Source organism: Chrysemys picta, chromosome 10, assembly GCF_011386835.1.
Source record: "Chrysemys picta bellii isolate R12L10 chromosome 10, ASM1138683v2, whole genome shotgun sequence".
Taxonomy (NCBI): Eukaryota; Metazoa; Chordata; order Testudines; family Emydidae; genus Chrysemys; species Chrysemys picta.
In genome coordinates, this window is record NC_088800.1 from 57,107,044 (window position 1) to 57,130,151 (window position 23,108).

The 23,108-nt window shown below is 46.0% G+C and overlaps 2 protein-coding genes across 16 annotated transcripts in view; both read left to right on the forward strand.

The window, feature by feature from the left end:
• Window positions 1-23,108, forward strand: part of KATNIP (katanin interacting protein) — a 198,444-nt gene that overhangs the window by 34,877 nt on the left and 140,459 nt on the right. For 14 of the 15 annotated variants that reach the window (XR_010591157.1, XM_065559886.1, XM_008162544.4 and 11 more), the window contains one exon: window positions 18,496-18,615. The exons of the other annotated variant lie outside the window; for it this stretch is intronic. Coding sequence is in view for 11 of the 14 variants with exons in the window: in XM_065559886.1 (XP_065415958.1) it covers window positions 18,496-18,615 (120 nt within the window). In the remaining 3 variants the exon portion in view is untranslated. The remainder of the gene's footprint in view (window positions 1-18,495; window positions 18,616-23,108) is intronic. 15 annotated transcript variants of the gene reach the window in all.
• On the forward strand, window positions 7,956-10,232 carry LOC135974032 (uncharacterized). Its single transcript, XM_065559901.1, has 2 exons — window positions 7,956-8,668; window positions 9,663-10,232. Exons 1-2 carry the CDS (start codon window positions 8,092-8,094, stop codon window positions 10,136-10,138), a joined length of 1,053 nt encoding a protein of 350 aa, XP_065415973.1. The 5' UTR covers window positions 7,956-8,091; the 3' UTR covers window positions 10,139-10,232.

Genomic DNA, 23,108 nt, shown 5'->3' on the forward strand with positions numbered 1-23,108 from the left:
TAGGAAAGAAAAAGTGTGGGGAAAAATAACACTTTTTACCATAGATAAAGCAGCAAGCTGTTTTACATAAGCTAGTATTTCTTTTAGGTTAGCCTGTGTGTGTTTTCTATAAAGTGTGTAATTCTAAAGCTTTCTTTATAGTTTACAAGTAATAAGTTTTTAGAGATGTTTTCCTTTAGGCAAATCTTTAAAAAGCAAGCCAACAATTGTTCTACAAAAACTTGTGTTATGCAGTGTTCGTCGGTCGATAGCTTATACCTCAGTGGTCATGTGGGACGTCCTGATTGGTTCAGGAAAATGCATTCTATGACATAGCTATAGAACAGCTTCTGATTGGCTCGGCCAAAAGACATGGTTTGCCCAAGTCTGGCTGACCCCAGGATTGTTGGCATTTCACTAGAGGTCACCTCGGGTGAGGTGCTCTTCTCTTCTCTCTGCCATATGGACAGTGGCACAGACTTTCTTGATGCTTTAAAACTTACTCTCTCCCTTTAACTTTTCTCTTTCTGTAACAGGCTAAGAGAACAGCCAAGAAAAGCAAAACCTATCTCACTTTGTGTCTTATTTATTTTCTCTAACAATACATGATCTATTCTTTATTTCAAAAGACATACAATTATTTTTCAGACTCTATTTCAAAATAACCAAACATACAAAATATTTTTCTAAAAACTAATTTTTAATACCTTTATTTAAAAAAAGTATAAAAATTGTTCTTCCTCTAAAAAGACCTGTTAACATATTTGTCTTACAATTTTAGCCCTTTTTTGCAGTTTTAAAACTCTTTTCTGATAATTTTCCTTTTTCACTTTGTGATAATCTGCTTTATTTTGTAAAGTATCTAAAAACGCCCATACAATTATTTTTCTCTAAAAGTGTCTAAAAAACTTATTTTCTTTTATTAACAGTCCAGGGAGCTTCTCAGCCAACTCTTTTAAAGCTCTGCAAATTATCTAGACCAGCTGATTTAAAAATGTCTGACTTTAGTAGCTGCTGTTTAACATACTCCAGAGATACTAGTGGAATGGAAAGAGTGTTTTCATCACCTTATAATGAGACTGATTGTCTATTTTTCCCTAGAAGACAGAACAGAAATATTTATTGAACACTTCTGCCTTTTCTGTATTATTAGTGATAATTCTATCATTTCCATCTAGTAATGGACCAATACTATTGTCAGGATTCTTTTTGTTTCTAATATCTTTAAAATATGTACTTATTGTCCTGAACTCTGCTGGCCATAGAGTTCACCTTGTGTCCCTTAGCTTCCCTTATCAATTTTCTACAATTCCTAACTTTGGATTTATATTCATTACTATCAACTTCCCTGTCTTCCATTTGTTATATATATATTTTTATAGCTGCCTTCACTTCCCCTCTAAATCAGGTTGGTTTTTAATCAATAGGACCTTCTTCCTGAGTTGTGGAATTGTGGCTTTTGGGGCATCTAGTAAGGTGTTCCTAAATGATTCCCAATTATCATTCACATTTTTCTGATTAAATTCTTCCTCCTAGCTGATTTGGCTCGAAACTGTTTTCAGCTTTGTACAATTGGCCCTACTAAAGGACTAAGTATATATATATTACTGATTTGGACTTTATTCTGCTTGCACATTATAAATGTGATCAAATCACGGTCACATGTACTTAAGCTACCATTATCTTTTAGTTCTGTGATCACTTCCTCTTTATGGGTTAGGACAAGGTCTACTATTGAATTCCTCCAAGTTGACTGCAACACATTTTGAGTTAGGAAATGGTCATCCATACTATTTAGAAATTCCAGGATGTTTTAGTACTGGCGGCATGATACCTCAGGTTTATGTCACTCAAACTGAAGTCTCCCATGATCACACAATTTTTTCCCTACACATTATAGATAGGTGCTGTTGGATTGAGATTCATTTGCTCAGCTGCTGGATCTAAAACAAAACACTCAGCAAGTAGTGATCAGTTACTTACAAGTGGGAATCTTATCAGGATGATCTCATCACAGTTGCCTCCAGCACCACTCAATACAGCTTCAACCTCCCTTTGTTTCACAGACTTACTTATAACTTTATATTTTCTTATACATATGTATTAGTCTCTCATTTCCATGTTAAATCTTCTCCCCATCAGTACCAGATTAGTGTTAGGTCAAACTGGTCTTTTCTAGCTTATTAGTTATTTTCTTTTATTTTTCCACACAAACATGATTACCTTGCAATTTCTTACACACGTGCAGTTCTACCTATGCTTACACTGTTAAACATTATCAGAATAGACTCTGACAATTTACAGCAGGCCTAAATATGCCTTCACTTTCAACAGGTGTGTAAGGAGGCAGTTGTCCTGGTCTGTTTTGTGACCTGGTGGTCTGTAACAGACTCCAACTAGTATCCCATCTTGTGCTTTATCTGCTAGAACATTAATCCATAAGCATTTACAATCATTTTCTTCCAAGTTGTCAGTGACACGGAAACAGGTAATGCCATTTTTGATGTTGAGTGCCACTTTCCCACCCCTTTTGCCCATTTGATCCTTCCTAAATAGGTTATAACCATTGATTTTAACTTTCCAATTGTGCAATTCATCCCACCAGGTTTCAGTAATACCAACAAGATTGAATTTATGCTCCTAAATTAGAAATTCCAATTCCTCATGTTTGTTACCCAGGCTCCTAGCATTAGTGCGTAGGCAATTCAAGAATTTCTTCTCTTCGTGTCCTTTTTTTGTTCTCAACTTCTCATTTTGTGCTGAGTGCTCAGAGCTTCCCCCTTTTTACCCTCCCCTTTTGCTGTTAGTTTAACCCCCTCCTGACTAGTCTAGCCAGCCTGTCTCCTAGGACAGTGGTTTTCAAACTGTGTGAATATAAGGCATTGGGTCACAGTGGCTCTGGTCAGCACCGCCGACCAGGCCATTAAAAGTCAGCTGTGCTGGCCGGCTAGTCCCTACCTGTTCCGACACTGGGCTGCGCCCCAGAAGTGGCCAGCAGCAGGTCTGGTTCCTAGGAAGGAGGGCTACGGGGCTCTGTGCGCTGCCCCAGTCCCAAGCACTGGCTCTGCACACCCATTGGCTGTCAACCAGCCAATGGGAGCTGGGGGCCGGTGCCTGCGGGCGAGAGTCACGTGGAGCCTCTTGCACACCTCTGCCTAGGAGCCGGACCTGCCGCTGGCCGCTTCTGGGGCACAGTACGCTCCGCGGTGCCAGGACAGGCGGGAAACCTGCCTCTGCACCCCGGCTACGCCACTCACCAGGAGCCGCCAGAGGTAAGCCCATGCCCCAACTCCATGCCCCAATCCCCTGCCCCAGTCCTGAGCCCTGCTGAAACCCAGAGCCTCATCCCCAGCCCCACCCCAGAGCCTGCACCCCAGCCCAGAACCCAGACCCCTTTCTGTACCCCAACCCCTGCCACAGTCCTGAACCTGCCCAAACCTGGAGCTCCCTCCTGCACCCCAAACTCCTCATCCCCGGCCCCACCCAGCACCCCAGCCCAGAGCCCTGACCCCCTCCCAGACCCCAATCCTCTGCCCCAGCCCTGAGCCCCTCACACACCCCAAGCCCCTCATCCCCAGCTCCATTGGGTCACGGGCATCAACAACTTTCTTCAACTGGGTTGCCAGAAAAAAAGTTTGAAAACCACTGTTCTAGGAGATTGGTCCACCTTCTACTGAGATGGAAGCCACCATAACTACACAGCCCCTTCTCTTCATAGAAGGTGGACCAATGTTCCACATAACCAAAGCCCTCCACACTACCCCACTTACCTAACCAGTGATTCACTTCCAGGATCTTCTGCCTTCTGTCTTCCTTCGCTTGTGGGACAGGAAGGATCTCAGAGAAGATTGCTTGGACATCCTTCTTCAGCACGCTTCCAAGTTCACTGAAGTAATTTACTAGCTGTGAGATATTCCACGATGCAGAGTCATAGTGCTGATATGAACCATCACCGATGGATCCTTGCCTGTAGACTTCAGAAGTCTATTCAATCTTAGAGTGACATCTCATGCTTTGGCCCCTGGAAGGCAGCACACTCTCTTGTTGTCTGCTTGTCCCTGGCAGAATGTTCTTTCGAGTACTGAATCTCCAGCAAGGATCATTGGTCTTCCTCGGATGGTTGGAGAGCTCTTTTGCTGGTAAGCTTGTTTTTCTTATAGGTTGACCCAAGTTGCCATGCATGCATATGTCCTGTACATCTCTACATTCCCATGGATCTACCTGATCTTGAGAGGTGTCTTTTGTAGTTTCCATGTTGAGGACCTGATACAGATTTGAAACTTTAGCTCTGTGGAATTCCTCCTGCTTCTCTTTTCTTGGGCGGCCACAGTCCTCCTAGCCTCATCTGTCTCCAACTGTGTAGAAGGCTGCAGTGATCTCTTGCCTCTAATTGTTGTGAACTTCCAGGCCTTCACTTTTACCTATTCTTTTGTGGCCAGCTCCATTCATCCTTGAACCTGGGGTACTGATGGTTCCTGAATCTGGTTGTCTAGGAACTCCCCAGCTTCACTGATTCTTAGTAGCATCTCAGCTTGCCCCTCCAACCCAAGAATCTTTCCCTCCAGTACAGCCACCAACTTGCTCTTCATGTACAGGAGTCCCTTCTGTTTTCAGGAAGGAAAGAAAACATGGCATATACATTTCAGGTAACCACCACTGTTCCATTGCTAGCCATCTTGATATCACAAGTTGTGCTGAAACTGGAAGAAAAACCTCATAGACTCCCTTTCCAAACTCCCTCCAAAACTTTCCTGTTAGCTACCTTTGTTTGCAGCTCTCAAGTTCACCTAGCAAGTGTCTTTTATACCAAGTCTTCCTCTCTTAGCTCAGCTCAGCTCCTCACCACCAGGAAGCGATTAGCCTCTCAGAGACTTTAAATAGTTGGGCTCCAAGGGCCAGAGCCTCACAGCTTTTAGCAAGGCACCAATCAAAGCTTCAAGGGCTTACTCACAAGGCCACAGCCCAGCTACACCACCCAGCTATACTAGAGTTCATTCCACTAGGATCAAGAAGTGTCTTCTGCCTGCTTGGGAAATATTCCCATTCCTGAAATATGCAGACCAGCTACGCAGATCTTGATCCCCACATTTACCATTCACTAGACTCCCAGGTTGGATTTTGGTAGGGCTGTCCTGCAGTCACTATTCAAGTAGGACTCCTCAGACTCTCCTCCAAGCAAATACATAATTGCTTGTTAGTCAGCAAGAGTGGAATCTGTGGACAATCATTTGAAGAAAGAATGGTTACTTACTATAACAGGGGGCTGCCCTTGACCATGGTCCCTTGCAGTCCTGCAGATGCACTGCCCGCAGCTCCCTCCTGGTTTTGCAATAATTTCCTCAGACCCAAGTACCTCAAACAGGTACACCCTTTGGGGGTCTGATTTATTAACTCTTTCACAGAATGCAAAGACCTCTTCTTTAGCTCTTCAAGTCCAAGCCTCTCTGGGGTTCAGGTAGGTTTCTCTCCCAATTTTGGGAGTCTCCAGCTTTCCTCCTGGAGCTGGGTTACAAAACTGCCTCACCCTCCTTGCATGTTTTATGCTCTTAAAATCTCATGCTTCAGGGCTTCAGCTGGTCACCTGCAGGGGTTATGAAGAGATTGCCTCTCAGCGTATTCTGGGTTTTTTGTCTCGTTCCTCTAAATTGTCAGAGATGGCCACAGGTGGTGATGGGACACTAAATGGGGTGGGCCAGTACTCTAAGGTGGCACCCAACTTTCTCTCTCTCTTAGGCATTTAGCTGGCTGGTTCTTGCTCACATACTCAGGCACTAACTAATCACCAGATGTGAGGTCAGCAAGGAATTTTCCCCAAGCTAGATTAGCAGTGACTTTAGGTGTTTTCACCTTGCTCTGCCGCATGGGGTGTGGTCACTTCTGGGACCATCTGCATATATCTCAATACATTCTCTGCCATTACAGGGCCTCAGGCATTGAGGCATCTTGGTCCCTCCTGTTCTCTGGCTGTGGCACCTAATAGTCTAATCTCCTGTATTATGTTGGTCTGAATTTGGTTATTGGGTTTAGTGTGTGGGTGCTTTTGGTGGCCTGTGATACACAGGAAGTCAGACTAGATGATCTAGAGGTCCCTTCTGGCCAGGAACTCTAGGACATCAGCAAAAAGAACAGGAGTACTTGTGGCACCTTAGAGACTAACAAATTTATTAGAGCATAAACTTTCATGGGCTACAGCCAATTAAGTAAGAGAAAAAAACGTTTGAAGTGATAATCAAGATAGCCCAGTACAGACAGTTTGATAAGAAGTGTGAGAATACTTACAAGGGGCGATAGATTCAATGTTTGTAATGGCTCAGCCATTCCCAGTCCTTATTCAATCCTGAGTTGATTGTATCTAGTTTGCATATCAATTCCAGCTCAGCAGACTCTCATTGGAGTCTGTTTTTGAAGCTTTTCTCTTGTAAAATAGCCACCCGCAGGTCTGTCATTGAATGACCAGACAGGTTAAAGTGTTCTCCCACTGGTTTTTGAGTATTATGATTCCTGATGTCAGATTTGTGTCCATTAATTCTTTTGTGTAGAGACTGTCCGTTTGGCCAATGTACATGGCAGACGGGCATTGCTGGCACATGATGGCATATATCACATTGGTAGATGTGCAGGTGAACGAGCCCCTGATGGTATGGCTGATGTGATTAGGTCCTATGATGATGTCACTTGAATAGATATGTGGACAGAGTTGGCATCAGGCTTTGTTGCAAGGATAGGTTCCTGGGTCAGTGGTTTTGTTCAGTGATGTGTGGTTGCTGGTGAGTATTTGCTTCAGGTTGGGGGGTTGTCTGTAAGCGAGGACAGGTCTGTCTCCCAAGATCTGTGAGAGTGAGGGATCATCTTATTATCACTTCAAAAGTTTTTTTTCTCTTACTTAATTGGCCTCTCAGAGTTGGTAAGACAACTCCCACCTGTTCATGCTCTCTGTATGTGTGTACATATATCTCCTCAATATATGTTCCATTCTGTGCATCGGAAGAAGTGGGCTGTAGCCCACGAAAGCTTATGCTCTAATAAATTTGTTAGTCTCTAAGGTGCCACAAGTACTCCTGTTCTTTTTGCGGACACAGATTAACACGGCTGCTACTCTGAAATCTAGGACATCAGGATTCCTCAGCCCTCCTCTTGGAGCTGGGTTATAATTCAGGCGAGCTGCAGCCCACTAGCAGCTCTCCCCAGCTGGCTCCCTTTTCCCACTCAGTTCTTTCCTTTAGGCTTGTAGAGGTCAGCAGTCCTTCTCCCACTAGTGGGGTAGAGTGGAGAGTTTTGGTTTTGTGAAACGTTGGTCCATCTTCTACAAGGAGGGGGCTGTATAGTCTGGATGGCCTCCACTTCAATAGAAGGGGAACCACTCTCCTCAGGGACAGGCTAGCTAGAGTAGTCAGGAGGGCATTAAGCTAAAAGCAAAAGGGGAGTGTAAAAAGAGGGAAGATATGCGGACTCAGCACAAAATGGAGAGATTGAAAACAAAATTAATCAAGGAACCAAGGGACACGAAGAGAAGAAATTCTTGAATTGTCTATACACTAGTGCTAGGAGCCTGTATAACAAACAAAAAGAAGTGGAATTGCTCATTCATAAGTATACGTTCGATCTAGTTGGTGTTACTGAAACCTGGTGGGATGATTCCCATGATTGGAATGTTAAAAATCAGTGGTCATAGCCTATTTAGGAAGGATCGAGGCAAAAGGGGGAGTTGCACTCTAAGGCCTGGTCTACACTAGGCGTTTATGTCGAAGTTAGCGCCATTAAATCGAATTAACCCTGCACCCGTCCACACTGCGATGCTATTTAGTTCGACATAGAGGTCTCTTTAATTCGACTTCTGTACTCCTCCCCGACGAGGGGAGTAGCGCTAAATTCGACATGGCCATGTCGAATTAGGCTAGGTGTGGATGGAAATCGACGCTAATAGCTCCGGGAGCTATCCCACAGTGCACCACTCTGTTGACGCTCTGGACAGCAGTGCGAGCTCGGATGCTCTGACCAGCCACACAGGAAAAGCCCCGGGAAAATTTGAATTTGAATTCCTTTTCCTGTCTGGCCAGTTTGAATCTCATTTCCTGTCTGGACATCGTGGCGAGCACAGCAGCACTGGCAACGATGCAGAGCTCTCCAGCAGTGATGGCCGTGCAGTCTGTGAATAGAAAGAGAGCCCCAGCATGGACTGATCGTGAAGTCTTGGATCTCATCGCTGTGTGGGGCGATGAGTCCGTGCTTTCCGAGCTGCGATCCAAAAGAAGGAATGCAAAGATCTACGAGAAGATCTCTAAAGACATGGCAGAGAGAGGATACAGCCGGGATGCAACGCAGTGCCGCGTGAAAATCAAGGAGCTGAAACAAGGCTACCAGAAGACCAAAGAGGCAAACGGACGCTCCGGATCCCATCCCCAGACATCCCGTTTCTACGAGGCACTGCATTCCATCCTCAGTGCTGCCGCCACCACTACCCCACCAGTGACCGTGGACTCTGAGGATGGGATACTGTCCACGGCCGGTTCCTCGGACATGTTAGGGGATGGGGAAGATGAGGAAGGAGATGAGGAGGGCGAGGCAGTCAGCAGCTCTCACAACGCTGATTTCCCCGACAGCCAGGATCTCTTCATCACCCTTACAGAGATCCCCTACGAAGCGTCCCCAGCCGTTACCCCGGACACAGAATCTGGTGAAGGATCAGCCAGTAAGTGTTGTAAACATCTAAACATTTATTTTTAACAAAACAGGAATATTAACAATTAAAAGAATGGGTTGTTCATGATTAGTGTGCCCTAGGCGCTTAACGGTTTAGTAAGGGGCAGTGCAAGTTTTGAAAAGAAATCTAGCAATGTCCGGTTTTCAGTGATTGTCCTGCACAAGCCGCTCTACTGTTTATTCCCTGCTACTGCAGCTACAGTAAAATGTGGTCTATGTGTCCGGGGATAGAGCAGTAATCCTCCTGGGACATCTCGATGAAGCTCTCCTGGAGGTAACTTGAAAGCCGTTGCATGAGGTTCTTGGGGAGAGCGGCCTTATTGGGTCCTCCGAAGTACGACACGTTGCCGCGCCACGAGATTATCAAGTACTCGGGGATCATTGCTCTGCACAGCAGGGCGGCATACGGCCCTGGTCTTTGGAGGCTTTCCCGGAGCATTCTCTCTTTGTCGCTCTCGGAGATCCTCATCAGGGTGATGTCGGCCATGGTGACCTGCTTTTAATTAGGTAGGGGAATGTTAGTGTTGGGACTGCTTTCCCGTTCCTTTACAGAACTGTAACCGCTGGTTTGCAGCCACGCGGTGGAGGCGGGAGAGGGGCAGCCGAAAGGGATCGTTCCCGGGGACAGTCGCGAGGGGGTGGGACAGGGGCAGAGTTCCCGCTTGCCGGATTGCTGGCAGCAGGGACTGACATTGATTTAAATGTGAAATGAGGCCAGTGGTAATATAAAAGTTTTAAACTGCCACAAGTGTACGGCTTACCATGTCTGCCTGCAACAGAAATTCCGTTGTGCTGCCTCGCTTCTCAAATGTGCTGTTCAAGACCCCAGGCACTGAATGCGAAGGCCGAGAATTCGACCTTGTGCTGAGTGCGCATGTGAAAGGTGCTGTGCATGGTCTTGTTCACAGAGAAAGACTATGTTCTTTGTTCACAACTACATTTATCTTTCTGAGGAATTCACTCCCTTTTTCCCATTTCCACAGCCCCGTCTGCGACTGTCTCACAACCTAGCCTGGAATCACACTCCCAGAGGCTAGCGCGGATTAGGCGTAGGAAGAAGAGGACACGGGAGGACATGTTCTCTGAGCTTATGGCCTCTTCCCAAGCCCAGGCAGCACAGCAGACCCAGTGGCGGGAGAACTTGACCCGAATGCACCAAGCCAACATGGATCGGGAGGAGAGGTGGCGGCAGGAAGACCAGCAGGCGACTCAAACGCTGCTTGGACTACTGAGGGAGCAAACGGACACGCTCCGGCGCCTTGTGGATGTTCTGCAGGAACGGAGGCAGGAGGACAGAGCCCCGCTGCAGTCCATCTCTAACCGCCCTCCCCCGCCACCAAGTCCCATACCCACCTCACCCAAAGTGCAAAGAAGGAGAGGCGGCAGAGTCCCTGCTAAGTCTCACTCCACCCCTGCAGAGAGCTCTAGTAGCAGAAGGCTCTCATTTCCCAAAATTTGAAAAGTTCTTTCCTTCCCGCCTGACAGAAGCCCACGTCCAAGTTTCACCTCCCAATGCCATGTGTAGTTGATAATAAAAAATTCGTTTCTGTTAACTACTGTTTCAATCATGTTCTTTTGGAGGAGGAGGGGAAAGGGGGTTGGTAATTGGACAGGACAGTCTCCTTTGGCAGGGTACATAGTCGGGGGCAGGCACAGCAGCAGGGCACATACACAGTGCAGTGATGCAGTGACTAGTTGCCCCGGTTAGTCTGGGAGGTTGTTTTGATGTAATGTTGGGGGGGGGGGGGTTGCTCTGTGACTTTGTGGCGGGGGAGGGCAGTTACAGATCTTAAGCGCCGGTCCTTAGGCAGGATCACAGAGCCACACAGCATGGGATCTGTAACCGTCCTCCCTCTGCCACAAAGTCAAATAGACCCCCCATACACACAGTCCCGATCAGGAGGGTTGACAGGCTCCGTTGAAACAAGCATCCCACCGCAGCGGAGCCTGTCAATCCTTGAGTTTAGAAGCTGCATTCGCGTCACAACACTACACCCGCTCCGCACCACAGTCTGCGTCCCAGTTTTAAAAAATTCCCGCGAAAACAGTATTAAAGAAAACGGTGTGCTTTAACAAAGTAGAACTATTTTTATTTCGACACGTCTGTTGGAGGGGGGGTGAAGGGGGTATGTAACTGGATAGGATAGTCAACATTACCTGGGTAAAGAAATGGGGGCAGGTTTAGCTTCTCAGTACACAAACTATAAAGTCACAGGTTACCCTGCTCACTCAGGAACTTTGCTTTCAAAGCCTCCCGGATGCACAGCGCTTCCCGCTGGTCTCTTCTAATCGCCCGGCTGTCTGGCTGTGAGTAATCACCAGCCAGGCTATTTTCCTCAACCTCCCACCCCGCCATAAAGGTCTCCCCCTTGCTCTCACAGAGATTGTGGAGCACACAGCAAGCTGCTATAACAATGGGGATATTGGTTTCGCTGAGATCACAGCGAGTCAGTAAGCTTCTCCATCTCCCCTTGAGACGGCCAAAAGCACACTCCACCACCATTCTGCACTTGCTCAGCCGGTAGTTGAAGAGTTCTTTTTCAGTGTCCAGGGCGCCAGTATAGGGCTTCATGAGCCAGGGCATTAGCGGGTAGGCTGGGTCCCCGAGGATGACTATAGGCATCTCCACATCCCCAACAGTTATTTTGTGGTCCGGGAAGTAAATACCTTGTTGCAGCCGTCTAAACAGACCAGAGTTCCTGAAAACACGAGCGTCATGAACCTTGCCCGGCCATCCCACGTAGATGTTGGTAAAACGTCCCCTGTGGTCCACCAGTGCTTGCAGCACCATGGAAAAGTATCCCTTTCGGTTAATGTACTGGGTGGCCTGGTGGTCCGGTGCCAGGATAGGGATGTGAGTTCCATCTATGGCCCCACCGCAGTTTGGGAATCCCATCGCTGCGAAGCCATCTATGATCGCCTCCACGTTTCCCAGGGTCACTACCTTTGGCAGCAGTACATCAACGATTGCCTTCGCTACTTGCATCACAACAACCCCCACGGTAGATTTGCCCACCCCAAACTGGTTCGCGACTGACCGGTAGCTGTCTGGCGTTGCAAGCTTCCAGAGGGCTATGGCCACTCGCTTCTGTACACTCAGTGCAGCTCGCAACCGGGTGTCACTGCGCTTCAGGGCAGGGGACAGCAACTCACAAAGTTCCAGGAAAGTTCCCTTCCGCATGCGAAAGTTTCGCAGCCACTGGGATTCATCCCAGACCTGCAGCACTATGCGGTCCCACCACTCAGTGCTTGTTTCCCGTGCCCAGAATCGCCGTTCCACGGCATCAACATGACCCATTGCCACTGTGATGTCCTCGGCGCTGGGTCGCCTGCTTTCTGACAGGTCTGTGCTACTCTCAGACTTCAGGACATCACCGCGGTGCCGTAGCCTCCTCGCCTGACTTTTCTGCATCTGCCTCAGGGAAACCTTTATGATAAGCTGCGAGACGTTGAGAGCGGCCACAACTGCAGCGATGGTCGCAGCGGGCTCCATGCTCGGAGTACAGTGGCGTCCGCGCTGTCAATGACTGGAAAAGCGCGCGAACTGTTTTCCCGCCGGCGCTTTCAGGGAGGGAGGGCGGGAGTGATGGACGGATGACGACAGTTTCCCAAAAGCACCCTCGACTCATTTTGTTACCCAGAAGGCATTGCCGGCTACACCCAGAATTCCAATGGGCAGAGGGGACTGCGGGAACTGTGGGATAGCTGACCACAGTGCACCGCTTCGAATGTCGACGCTTTCACCGTTAGTGTGGACGCACAAAGTCGAATTACTGTCCTTAGTGTGGACACACACGTTCGACTTTGCAATATCGATTACAAAAATTCGATGCAAGTAAAATCGAACTACTCTCGTAGTGTAGACAAGGCCTAAATCAAAAATGGCATGAGGATTAACACAGAAGAAAATTATCTTGAATGCTTATGCATCAGTGTCCTAACATGTAAAGCATAAGATGGGGTATTGGTTGGTGTTTGCTGCAGACCACCAAATCACACTAGGGGACAGGATGACTGGCTCCATACACACTTATCTATAATGTGTAAGAAAAAAATCTGTGTGATCATGGTGGATTTCAATCTAAGTAACATATGCTGGAGATCTCATGCTCCCAGTACCAAAACATCCTTGGTATTTCTAAACATTATTGATAAGTTTTCTAACTCAAAAAGCATTGCAGCCAACACAGGAATTCTTTACTAGACCTCATCTTGACAGATAAAGAGGTCAAGGTACACTTGGGCCTGCCTCATCGCCGGGGGACTTGATCTATACACTGTTGAATATATAAACTTATGTGAATGGCAGGGGGACAGACTTGAGGTCCCTTCCAGGCCTACATTTCTATGATTCTGTGGTAGTGGTAAAATGAAGGACTTCCCCTTGATTTACTTCCCTGGGGAATGCAAGTTCTTAAAAATAGGCAATATGGATTTAGAAGCCTGACTATTTTGAAAATCTTGGCTGTATGTTTTCATAGAATAACAAGAAGTTCTTTTCCAAAGATACATTTCTTGTGCTTATTTTATAGATGTGTATCTACATAAAAAACATAACAAACACTGTAAAAGGTTGTAACAGTAGAGAAAAAAAATCAAAGCTAACTGGCTAAATAGGGGGGGAAAGCAAATATATTATTCTTGTGTATGTGTGAAAGATAGAAACAAGAATCCTGTGTGTTGGAGGGAGGGCAAACACAAAACCAGGCACAGGAAGGCTAAGATGTTTCCCAACCTCTTCAGAAAGTTAAATAATAGAACCTTCCATCCAAAATAATAAAACCGTATGGGGCATCACTTACAGGTTCTTAATGCATATCCCAAACCAGAATTCCTGTTTAGATGCCAGATGTAAGCAATAATGTTTTATAATCATGTGGTGCTTTGTAGGTCTGAAACCAGCCACTGAAATGGCAATACCCATAATACTTTTAGCATGACCATTGTAAGCATAAATAGAGATCAGTTGTATGAAATTGTCAAGGTGCCAGTTCGATTTTAAAGCTGAAATCTAACAAACTAGATTTGCCAGTTTGATAAGTGGCGTATCTAATATTTGAATAGAATTTAATTAGGATAAACCCTTTTTAGTGAGCCCAGGAAGCATTAGTTTACTAATTTTAAACACTCGGTTCTTTTGAGGTCAACTTTTAAGTTGGACAGTATTTCTCAAATCGAGACACCTGGTGTTCTTAATCAACAGTTTATTAATTCACCCAGAAGCACATAAGTATATATATTCAACAGTATATAGATCAAGTTTAGGTACACCAAATGTTCTAAGTATGTACTGAACACACAAATACAGTCTTTCAAGCAATTGTCATAGGCCAGGGTTGATGCTTAGCAGTTATACCATATAACAACACAAATCATCAAAATTTCTTATTACACTTACATATGATAATTAATCATCAATTCTTTAGTTCCTCTAACACATTTATCGTACTTTCAGTAATTCTCCAAGGAGTAAGGATGTCTTAAGTCACTTCTAAGAGTGTTGTCCCTGCTATTTGAATAGTTTCGGATGAAAGGGACAAGTTTAAATATCAAAAGCACTTGCATAAATTTTATTGTTTTAAATCCCTCTTGGGCCAATTTGCTTGCATGCATATAGCATTAATTAGTTAAAATCCAAAATATGATTACTTGAGGTCTGTCAGCCATATCCCCCCTCATCCCCTTGTGCCCCCTGTGTCTGCGCGCCCTAATGTCAGAGTTACCATCCCATTTCCTCTCTTGGGTCCCTAATATTCCACAATAAGCTCTTGTGTCAATAATACCCCTCCTTGGGAGCAGTTTATTACAAAATCTTAGTGCAAATAATCTGTAACAAAAGTCCCAAAACATAGTCCATTTCTCACCCCCATTGTATATAGTCCTTAATATCCCACATCATTTAATCCATCAGCATAGCACATATCACACTCCAGCATCTTCCGTCACACCCAGGCTTTTCTTCTGCCAGGACAGCCACCACAGCCCCTCTAGCTGGTGTGAAAAGCCTGATCTTCCCAGCAGGCATTCCCCTCTTCCCCCGCAGCTGGGAGTTCATCCTCACCAGGGGAACATCCATCACACCCTGTTCCATTAACCTTTTCCAGCTTTTCAGGATGGAGACATCAGCACATCAGCTCCTCACTGCTGCCTTCCTTCAGTGCTCTCTGGTTTTTCGCTCCGGCTTTCTGGCTTGGGAGTCATTAGGCAATTCCCTCTGCCGCCTTCAGCCCTGTCCTGCCCTCTGGGTCTCCAGCTTGGGCCCTCCTACAGCCTTCTTCACGAACCTTCCCCCTCTTATTCTCCCTGATCCTTATAGCCCAAGGTGCTACCACATCCTTGTAAGTGGCCAAATTGGGAGCACATGTTCTGGTAAATGGGTGTTAGACCTGCTTCATTTAAAGAGGCCAGCCACCATGTGACAAGGTCTCACTAAAAAGAGTGCAGCCTCATTAAGATAGTCTTTAGTTATTAATATTAAAGAATAGAAAGAAAAATACAATCTTTGAAATGAAACCTGCCCACTTCTTCTGTTAATTCTGGGAGGGGGAGTCAGTCCATATAATTGATCCAAGTGGCTGGGAGCACTCCTGATTTTGTAGTTTCTTCAGTGGGTTCAGCAACTCTTCTTAGTCCTATAATTCCAGAGGAGAGAAGAAGCTGTTCACAGGGTATTCAGCAAATCTCCCATCCACATGGTGACTTCAGGTTCATGTACCTTATTTCTGTGTCTGTTGGAGGAGACAATCCTCTTACTTTCTATTGGACACTGGTCAACTGGGCACTCAAAGTTCACCTCTTAGTTTCTCTCTGCTTCAGTTGATATCCAGTAGATGGTGGCAGTTTATAGCAAATATATTTGATGCTTCTCTTAGTCGGAGGCTTTAATTCATTTCCTGATTCTATTTCAGCCCCGGTTATTATGACCAACACCATCCCTTTTTAAGCAATTGCTTGTAATATTCCAAAGTTATATTCTGGTTAGGTGCTTATATCTTTCAACATTCCCTTTTCTTTCTTGTGCTATGCAATTCCTACCACTTCTAGTGTGCACCAATCATTTACAAAGAAAACTAACAAAATCCTTTATAATTCCTCTACATCTACTGGACATAATCTATACATTCTTTGACTATATCTAATATTTTTCATTGCACAACTTTCAGGACATACCATAGGACAAGGGTTCTCAAACTGGGGGTCGGGACCCCTCAGGGGTCACAAGGTTATTACATGTGGGTAGTAAAAAATATCGGGACACATGGGGGAGAGGCCTGCCGGCTGAGCAAAAAAACAACAACCCACTGCTGTTGGTGGATATCGGGATGTCTGGTCACCCTACATGCGGGGGTAGCGAGCTGTCAGCTTCCACCCCAAACCCCGCTTTGCATCCAGCATTTATAATAGTATTAAATATATTAAAGAATGTTTTTAATTTATAAGGGGGGATCGCACTCAGAGGCTTGCTATGTGAAAGAGGACACCAGTACAAAGGTTTGAGAACACTGCCAGAGGATATAAGACATAGCATTGAGGGAACAAGACAAATTATCCACCTAGAGAGATCTGTGTATGCCAATCATAAGGCAAACAAATATATAGTTTCTATTTTGAGGTGAAAGATATATTATGGATATTTGGGTAGTAGGCAGTTTGACCTCTGGAACTTCAGCTTTTTGTGGGTATCCCACCAAGTTATATCGTAAACAGTTTTTCCCTTTTTGTCGACCCCTGGTGTTCTATATAACCAAACAGAGAGAGTCTCTTTGATTTGAGAATCTAACAATAGCTGGAAGACTCCTTTCCTGGAAAATGCATACTTGAACTTTAGCTTAATTGATGCTCCCAGATGAGATGCCTCACCTGTTGGAATGTGCATATTGATTCTCATTGTCTTTCGTCAGGCAGGCTTGAGTACTAGCTTGAGTACTATTTTGATGGCTGTTAGATGTCCAGGGCAGGTCGTAGCTGTAGCAAGAGTGTTTTTTCCACATCTGCATCTGGCAAGACAAGTGAGATCTTTTCTCCCTGAGGTAGCCTTTGCCTTAACTGTCCATGTCTTTGTCACTTCACTACTAGGCCATATCTACACTAGCACTTATGTCGGCAAAACTTTTGTCACTCAGGTGTGTGAAAAAAAGACCTCCCTGTGTAACATAAATTTTGCTGGCATAAGCTCGAGTTTGCATAGTGATCTGTTGTTGGGAGACCCTCTCCCGCTGACATAGCTACTGCTCTCTCCCATCGGCATAACGTGGGTACATGAGTGGTCTTACAGTGCTGGCACAGCTGCATTGGTACAGCTGTGCCATCTTAAGCTTGTAAGTGTAGACATGGCCTTACATTGCTGTAATGTGTTCTACCTGGGCTACACTTTGGAACCATTCAGAATTCTTCAGTCTGCTTCTTAAGAGTAATAATAATACCTAGCTCTTATGAAGTACTTTTCATCAGTAGATCTCAAAGTACTTTACAAAGGAAGTAAATATCACTAGCCCCATTTTACAGATGAAGAAACTGAGGCACACAGAGCATTGAAGTGACTTGTCTGAGGTCACCTAGTAGGCCAATGGCACAGTCAGGAATAGCACTCAGATCTCTTGACTGCCAGTCCAGTGCTCTAACTAGTAGGCTATGCTGTGAAGTTGCCTGTTGGGAGCATATTAAACCAATGCTCTGTCATCTGTATCAGCTTCCAGTAAGTTTCTGCATGGAATCCAGGGTGTTGGTCTCTGCCCAAAATATGCTGTCACTGTTGAGATTAGCAGAGGCACTTAAGAAGCAACTCCTTCACTATAAATGAGAGGGAACTGCTGGCAGGACATTCTCCATTAGCAGTCCTCAGCTTTGGAACTCGCTCCCCCACTTGCTCTGCCAGGGCCCAGATTGTTAACCTTCCAAGCATGCTGAAAAGCCCATCTTATTTCCCTTTCTTAAAGCTGTTGAGGATGGTGTGAGTTAGTTGAGGTGGATGTATTTTATGGGCAGTCCTTTGTCTATGTTGTCATTTTTAATGTATGAGATAGGTGTCCACAGCATTGTATGGACATCTATAATTAATTTTATTTATTCAGATTTTTAAAACACATGTAGAAATCAGGTGATTACTGTTCCCTCCTTGGTGCAGAAAGAATGTGGCTCTTTAGAGGAGGCAATGTCTTGCTTGAAGTAGTAGAGGGAATGTCAAACATCCCCTGGATTGATGCACAGAAGCACTCAGGACAAAATTTTGATGCATCCTGCTGACAGGTATCAGTATCAGGTGTGCAGGGTGTGTCCCAGGGGTGGAAGAAGTGGTACAGGACCTGTCCTTCTGCCACATGGGTGACAAAGTCACAGAGAGCAATAAAAAGTTCTTGTTCCCCACTGTGCCTTCTCTACACTGTGGAGCACTTTGGGTTGGCTATATGTTGAATTTATCAGAGGGTACAAGGGAGGCCTGCGGCACTTTCACGCACTCTTTCTGGGGCCTAATGCAGGCAGACCTCACGGTGTCTCAGTCCTTGCATAGAAAGATATGAAGTTCTTTATGCCTGCACAGCACAGGCTGAATACAGTGTGAGTGCTTTCCCTTTGCTGCCTTGTTTTTAAATTCAAATATGTTTTATTGTTTAAAGTGTTTAAAATATTTCTAAGATAATTTCCCTAAACATTTTCTAATTCTTTTAAAAGTAAAACCTCCATTGTATATTGGAAGTATTGGGTTGCTCTTTTTTTCTCTTTCAAGAGACATCCTATCCACCTTGACTGGTTGTATATGAGACGGAAATATACTTGTAAGTGAAGCTACAGTGAGTTGTTCTGTATTTTTGCTTCCAGAATCTCAAGTCTCCCAAAAGTCCTGTCAGTGACTTTAAATTCACCACCCGGAACCCAGAACTGCAAGTACAGGGTGATGTGGAAAAGGAAAGAATACTTTTAAGTATTGATGATGTAAAGGTGTGGTATAGCCTTTTATGTTTTGCCAAACTTTATAGATAATCTGATAATAGAACAATTTTTATCAAAAGCTTCACAAAGTGATTGGAATCTAAACCATTTCCTTTTCAGGAAGATGAGGGCCCCAGGCTGCCTTCATAGCTTCAGGCCATCCCCTGTCCCCATGCGTACACATACATGTACACACACATTCCCTTCAACCAAATTCTCTAGCCTGAAATCTCTGCCTCTCCCCCCTCCTATGTCCCTGATCCCTCTGGCCCTTTGACTCCTCTGTCGTACTTCCCTGCTCTATTCCCCTGGTGCACCATGCAGCAGCCCGCTCAGCCTCATAGTCACTCTGAAACTGTACTGTCCTTGCTTGCCCCTATGGTGCCCCTGAGCCCAATTTCACCCCCAGAGCCTATCTCATGCCTCCTGCAGCCCAGCTTTCCTGATTCACCAGCGATATTCATAGATTTATAGTTTAAGGCCAGAAGGGAACCATTAGATCTCTACTCTAACCTCCTACAGAACATAGGCCAGAGAATTAAATCCAGTTACCAAAAAAAAAAATAAAAAAAAGTTGTAACCATGTAATTAGAGACTGTATCACAATGCATTCCTAACTGGCATTTCCTAACTTCTGACTGCTTGACTTTGCAACCTCAGTGTTCTTTTAATGTTTATTGTTTTTTGTATGTAATTTCCTAAGTTTATAAAAAAATAAGATGGAAAAAACAGGATTTCCATCATGTGGAACCCCATATTGACTCCCACATGATTCATCAGCAGAGTTAAAAGTTTTACATCCACAGCACGGACTGCTGCCACTTGAGCTAACAAAGTCACTGATAGCAGTAGTAAATTGTCATCCTTTGTATTGTGAGGAAGGTGAAGCACAATGTTGAAGGACGACTACCTCCCTGGCACGCCCTCAGGGTGGTCCTGCAGTGTTCCAATGCCTCAATTTTCCCCTTCCAGGCACTTGCAGTTCCACTCTTCACAGGGGATCACCTACTCCACCATATTTAATAACACAAATCCCATCTGGGGCACCATCCTGTGGTAGGCTGTGACATGACTGGTGCATCTGCTTCAGTTTGCCCTTTCTTCCAGCATCCCAGTAACTCCATGCAGGCTTTCAGAGAATAAATAGCCCTTTACAGGGTTAATTTATTACAGAAGGTCCCAAAACCATAATCCAGATTTTCCTAGCACAGTCAATCTTCCAAGTTCCACCAGTCTGTCAACATAACAACTACAGCTCCAGTGTCTCTCACCATGCCCCAACACTTCAGAATGGCTCTGGCATTTCTTACCACACCTCATCCCAGCACCTCTAGCTAGGGAGCTTCTCCATCCTGTTTCTAGCTCCTGCTTGGAGACATAAGTAGGCTCACCCTTTAATCATTCCCCAGCCTTCATCCCTCTGGCTTCAGCTCTGCAGCTCTGAGAGCAAGCAGGCATCTGCCTCCGTGGCTTTCAGCCTTCAGCTCTCTCTGGGCATGGCACTCTGGCCTTGGAAAGTTTGTAAGTGACCCTCCCCCAGCTGTCTTCTTACCTCCACCAACATGACCTGGATCCATTGCTCAGTAAGGAAATGCTCACTGCTCCCTCCTTCAGGGGCATCTCCTTCCTGAAGTTCTCAACCCACCTCTGCTCTTCTTCTGCATTCTTCTAGTCTGGGTTCTGAACGCTCTCATGTCTTTGGGCTGTCTTATTTATAACTTTTTCAGGGCAGCCCTCCCTCCTTATTACACCAAATTGGGCACCTGTACTTGGACTGGGGACCTGGGCCTAATTTCATTTACAGGGCCAGCTACCCTGTTACACATACATTGTATTAGTGGATTTCACATCTACTGGCTGGTATCAGAGGCATGTTGACATCAGAGGAATCCTGGGTTCTATTCCAGATCATTCTGCCCCTGTTTTCCCCCAAGTCTGATCCTTTCGCCCCATTGATCCCTCCAACCTGTCTCAGTCCATCTCCACCTCAGCTTCTTGTCCCAGTTCCTTCTCTCTTTTCTGGCTCTTCATTCCAGTTTTCTCCTTTCACCACCATTCCAGTGTGGCTTCTTCCTCTTTCTCCTTCTCATTGCCTGGGCACCAGCAGAGGGAACATTGAGAGCACCAGTAGAGACAGTATCTTTGCAGTTAGTTCTTGTGCCTGGCATCCTAGTTGTTCTTGGCATCCAAGAGGAGCAATTGCAGGGCAAGTCCAGCTCAGGTGTGGGTATCCTGGGATGATGCATGCTCAGTACAAATGAAATCTTGGGAGACGTTAGCTTCCAAATTCTAACAAGATGCCGTTGAACTTGTGTGCATTCAGATCTTCAGAGGCTTATAAATTGGCCAAATTAGGGAGAATTTTCATAGGGACAACAAAAAGCTAACACCAGGGCAACCCCCTGCCAAATTTAACTCCTTGCTCCAAAGAATGGAAACATTAGAGCTTCTCATTGAAACAGCTTTAAAAAAAAACGTAATGTGGGCAAAGCAATGTATTTTTCCTTAACCTCTTTTTGGGAAATGGCTGAACTGTTTTTGCTGAAATCTTCCAAAAAATTCAGCATGAGCTTGACACCCAGCGTGGAAAACTTCAGCCTGAGTGGTCAAAGTTTATCAAAGTAAAAAGCAGCTGAAAACTAGGTCTTATAATAGAAAGTATTATTAATAATAATTAATAAAGATTTCAATGCACACGAATATAGTCTCTGGTTTTTTTCACAGGGTCCTTGTCTCATTCAGGTCCCAATCATATACCACTAAAGTCAATAGGAGTAAAGGGAGCAGAATTGAGCCCTCATTGTATAGCAGAGGCAATGTGTTGGCTGGGTGGGAGACATGTGGGGTCACGTGCCCACCCAGATTTTCTGCTTAGCCTGTACTGAACATGCTCACACAGACTGAGCATGCTCAGTAACACTGTTGAAGCTGGTTTCCATCACTCTCCTGGATGGTGCAGATTGAATGAGGCAGCTGTTCAGCACTGCTTTTTAACCTCATTATTCATTATATGGCACCAGGATTTATTTACTGCACACCGTCCAAACCCTGCACTGAATACGGAATTACTTATTTCCTCGTAGCTTTTCTGCTATGCTGCTCACCATAGTATCTGAGTCTCACAGACATTAAAGAATTAGTATTCACAACACCCTTGTGAAGTAAGAAAAAGAATTATTAATCACATTTTACAGATGGAGATCTGAGATACAAAGAGATTTTGGCCAACATTTACAAAAGAGTGCATGAATGTTGAGTGCCTTAGTTATTGGACACCCAGCTTGGGACACTTAGGGTGAGATTTACAAGAGAGATTTAAGCTAGCAGCTAAGTGCCTAAGTGCAATGTTTAGGCGCCACTGACCCCTGGTTCACAGAACCACAGTTTAGCTGCTGTGTAATATGTTGGGGCCTAAAGTTTCTAGGTGTCTAATTTTCCTCCGGTAAAGTCCCCCTGGCAACTAAATTTCTGCCTCTGGGCCTGCACACAGCCTCCTGAAACTCAACACTGCCACGCAGCTTGGCACTTAACTCCTGCCTAAACCCCAGCAACATTCACAAGCTAGACATTCCCCTGCCTGTCTCACCTGATCTGGTAGACATGCTCAGAAGCTGCCTAAGAACATGTGTACCAAATCTGGGCCCTCACAAAAAGCCAGCTGAGGCGGTGTCCCCTAATAGCCGATGGTTGGAGCACTCCCTTAGGATGTGGAAGACCTGGTTTCAAATCCCTGCTCTGCTTGATTCAGAGCAGGGCCTTGAATCCGGGTCCCCCTTCCTAGCTGAGTGCCCTAAGCTAGAGGCAGTGAGCTCCCAAAATCCTAATAACCAGTTCCCTACCGGGTCCTCAGCGGCACTTTGGCGGCGGGGGGGGGGGAGGGAGGTCCTTCACTCGCACCAGGTTTTCAGCGGCATTTCGGTGGCAGTTCCTTCACCCAGAGCGAGTGAAGACACCCCCCCCCCCCCCCGCTGCCAAAGTGCCACCGAAGACCCGGTAGGGAACTGTGCGGTGCGTACAAGCCCCACGTACCTGTCTCCCTCCCACCCATCCGACCCCAACCCACGTCCTGCCCCCGACTGCTCCCCTCAGAACCCGCAACCCATCAACTCCCCCGCTCCTTGTCCCCTGACCACCCCCTTCCGAGACCTCCCACCCTAACTGCCCCCCAGGACCCCACCCCTTACCCAACTTGCCCCGCTCCCTGTCCCCTGACTGCCCCAACCCCATCCAACACCACCCCGACAGACCCCCGGAACTCCCACGCCTACCCAACCCCCCCCCCCCCCGTTCCCCATCCCCTGACTGCCCCCCCAGAACCTCCGCCCCCTACAACCGTTCCCCGCTCAAACCCCCCGACCCCCGCTCCCTGCCCCTATTCAACCCCTCCTCCCAGCCTTGGCCCCCTTACCATGCTGTTCAAAGCGGCAGGAGCTGCAGAGCTGCCCAGAACGCTGGTGCCCTGCGAGGGGGGGCGGGAGCAGGGGAGGGGCCGGGGGAGCCTC

Excerpts from the sequence above, each read along its gene's own strand:
- LOC135974032 (XM_065559901.1), top strand. The coding sequence starts at position 8,092 with ATGCAGAGCTCTCCAGCAGTGATGGCCGTGCAGTCTGTGAATAGAAAG. Across the intron at positions 8,669-9,662 it reads ATCTGGTGAAGGATCAGCCA|CCCCGTCTGCGACTGTCTCA; the intron begins GTAAGTGTTGTA and ends CCATTTCCACAG.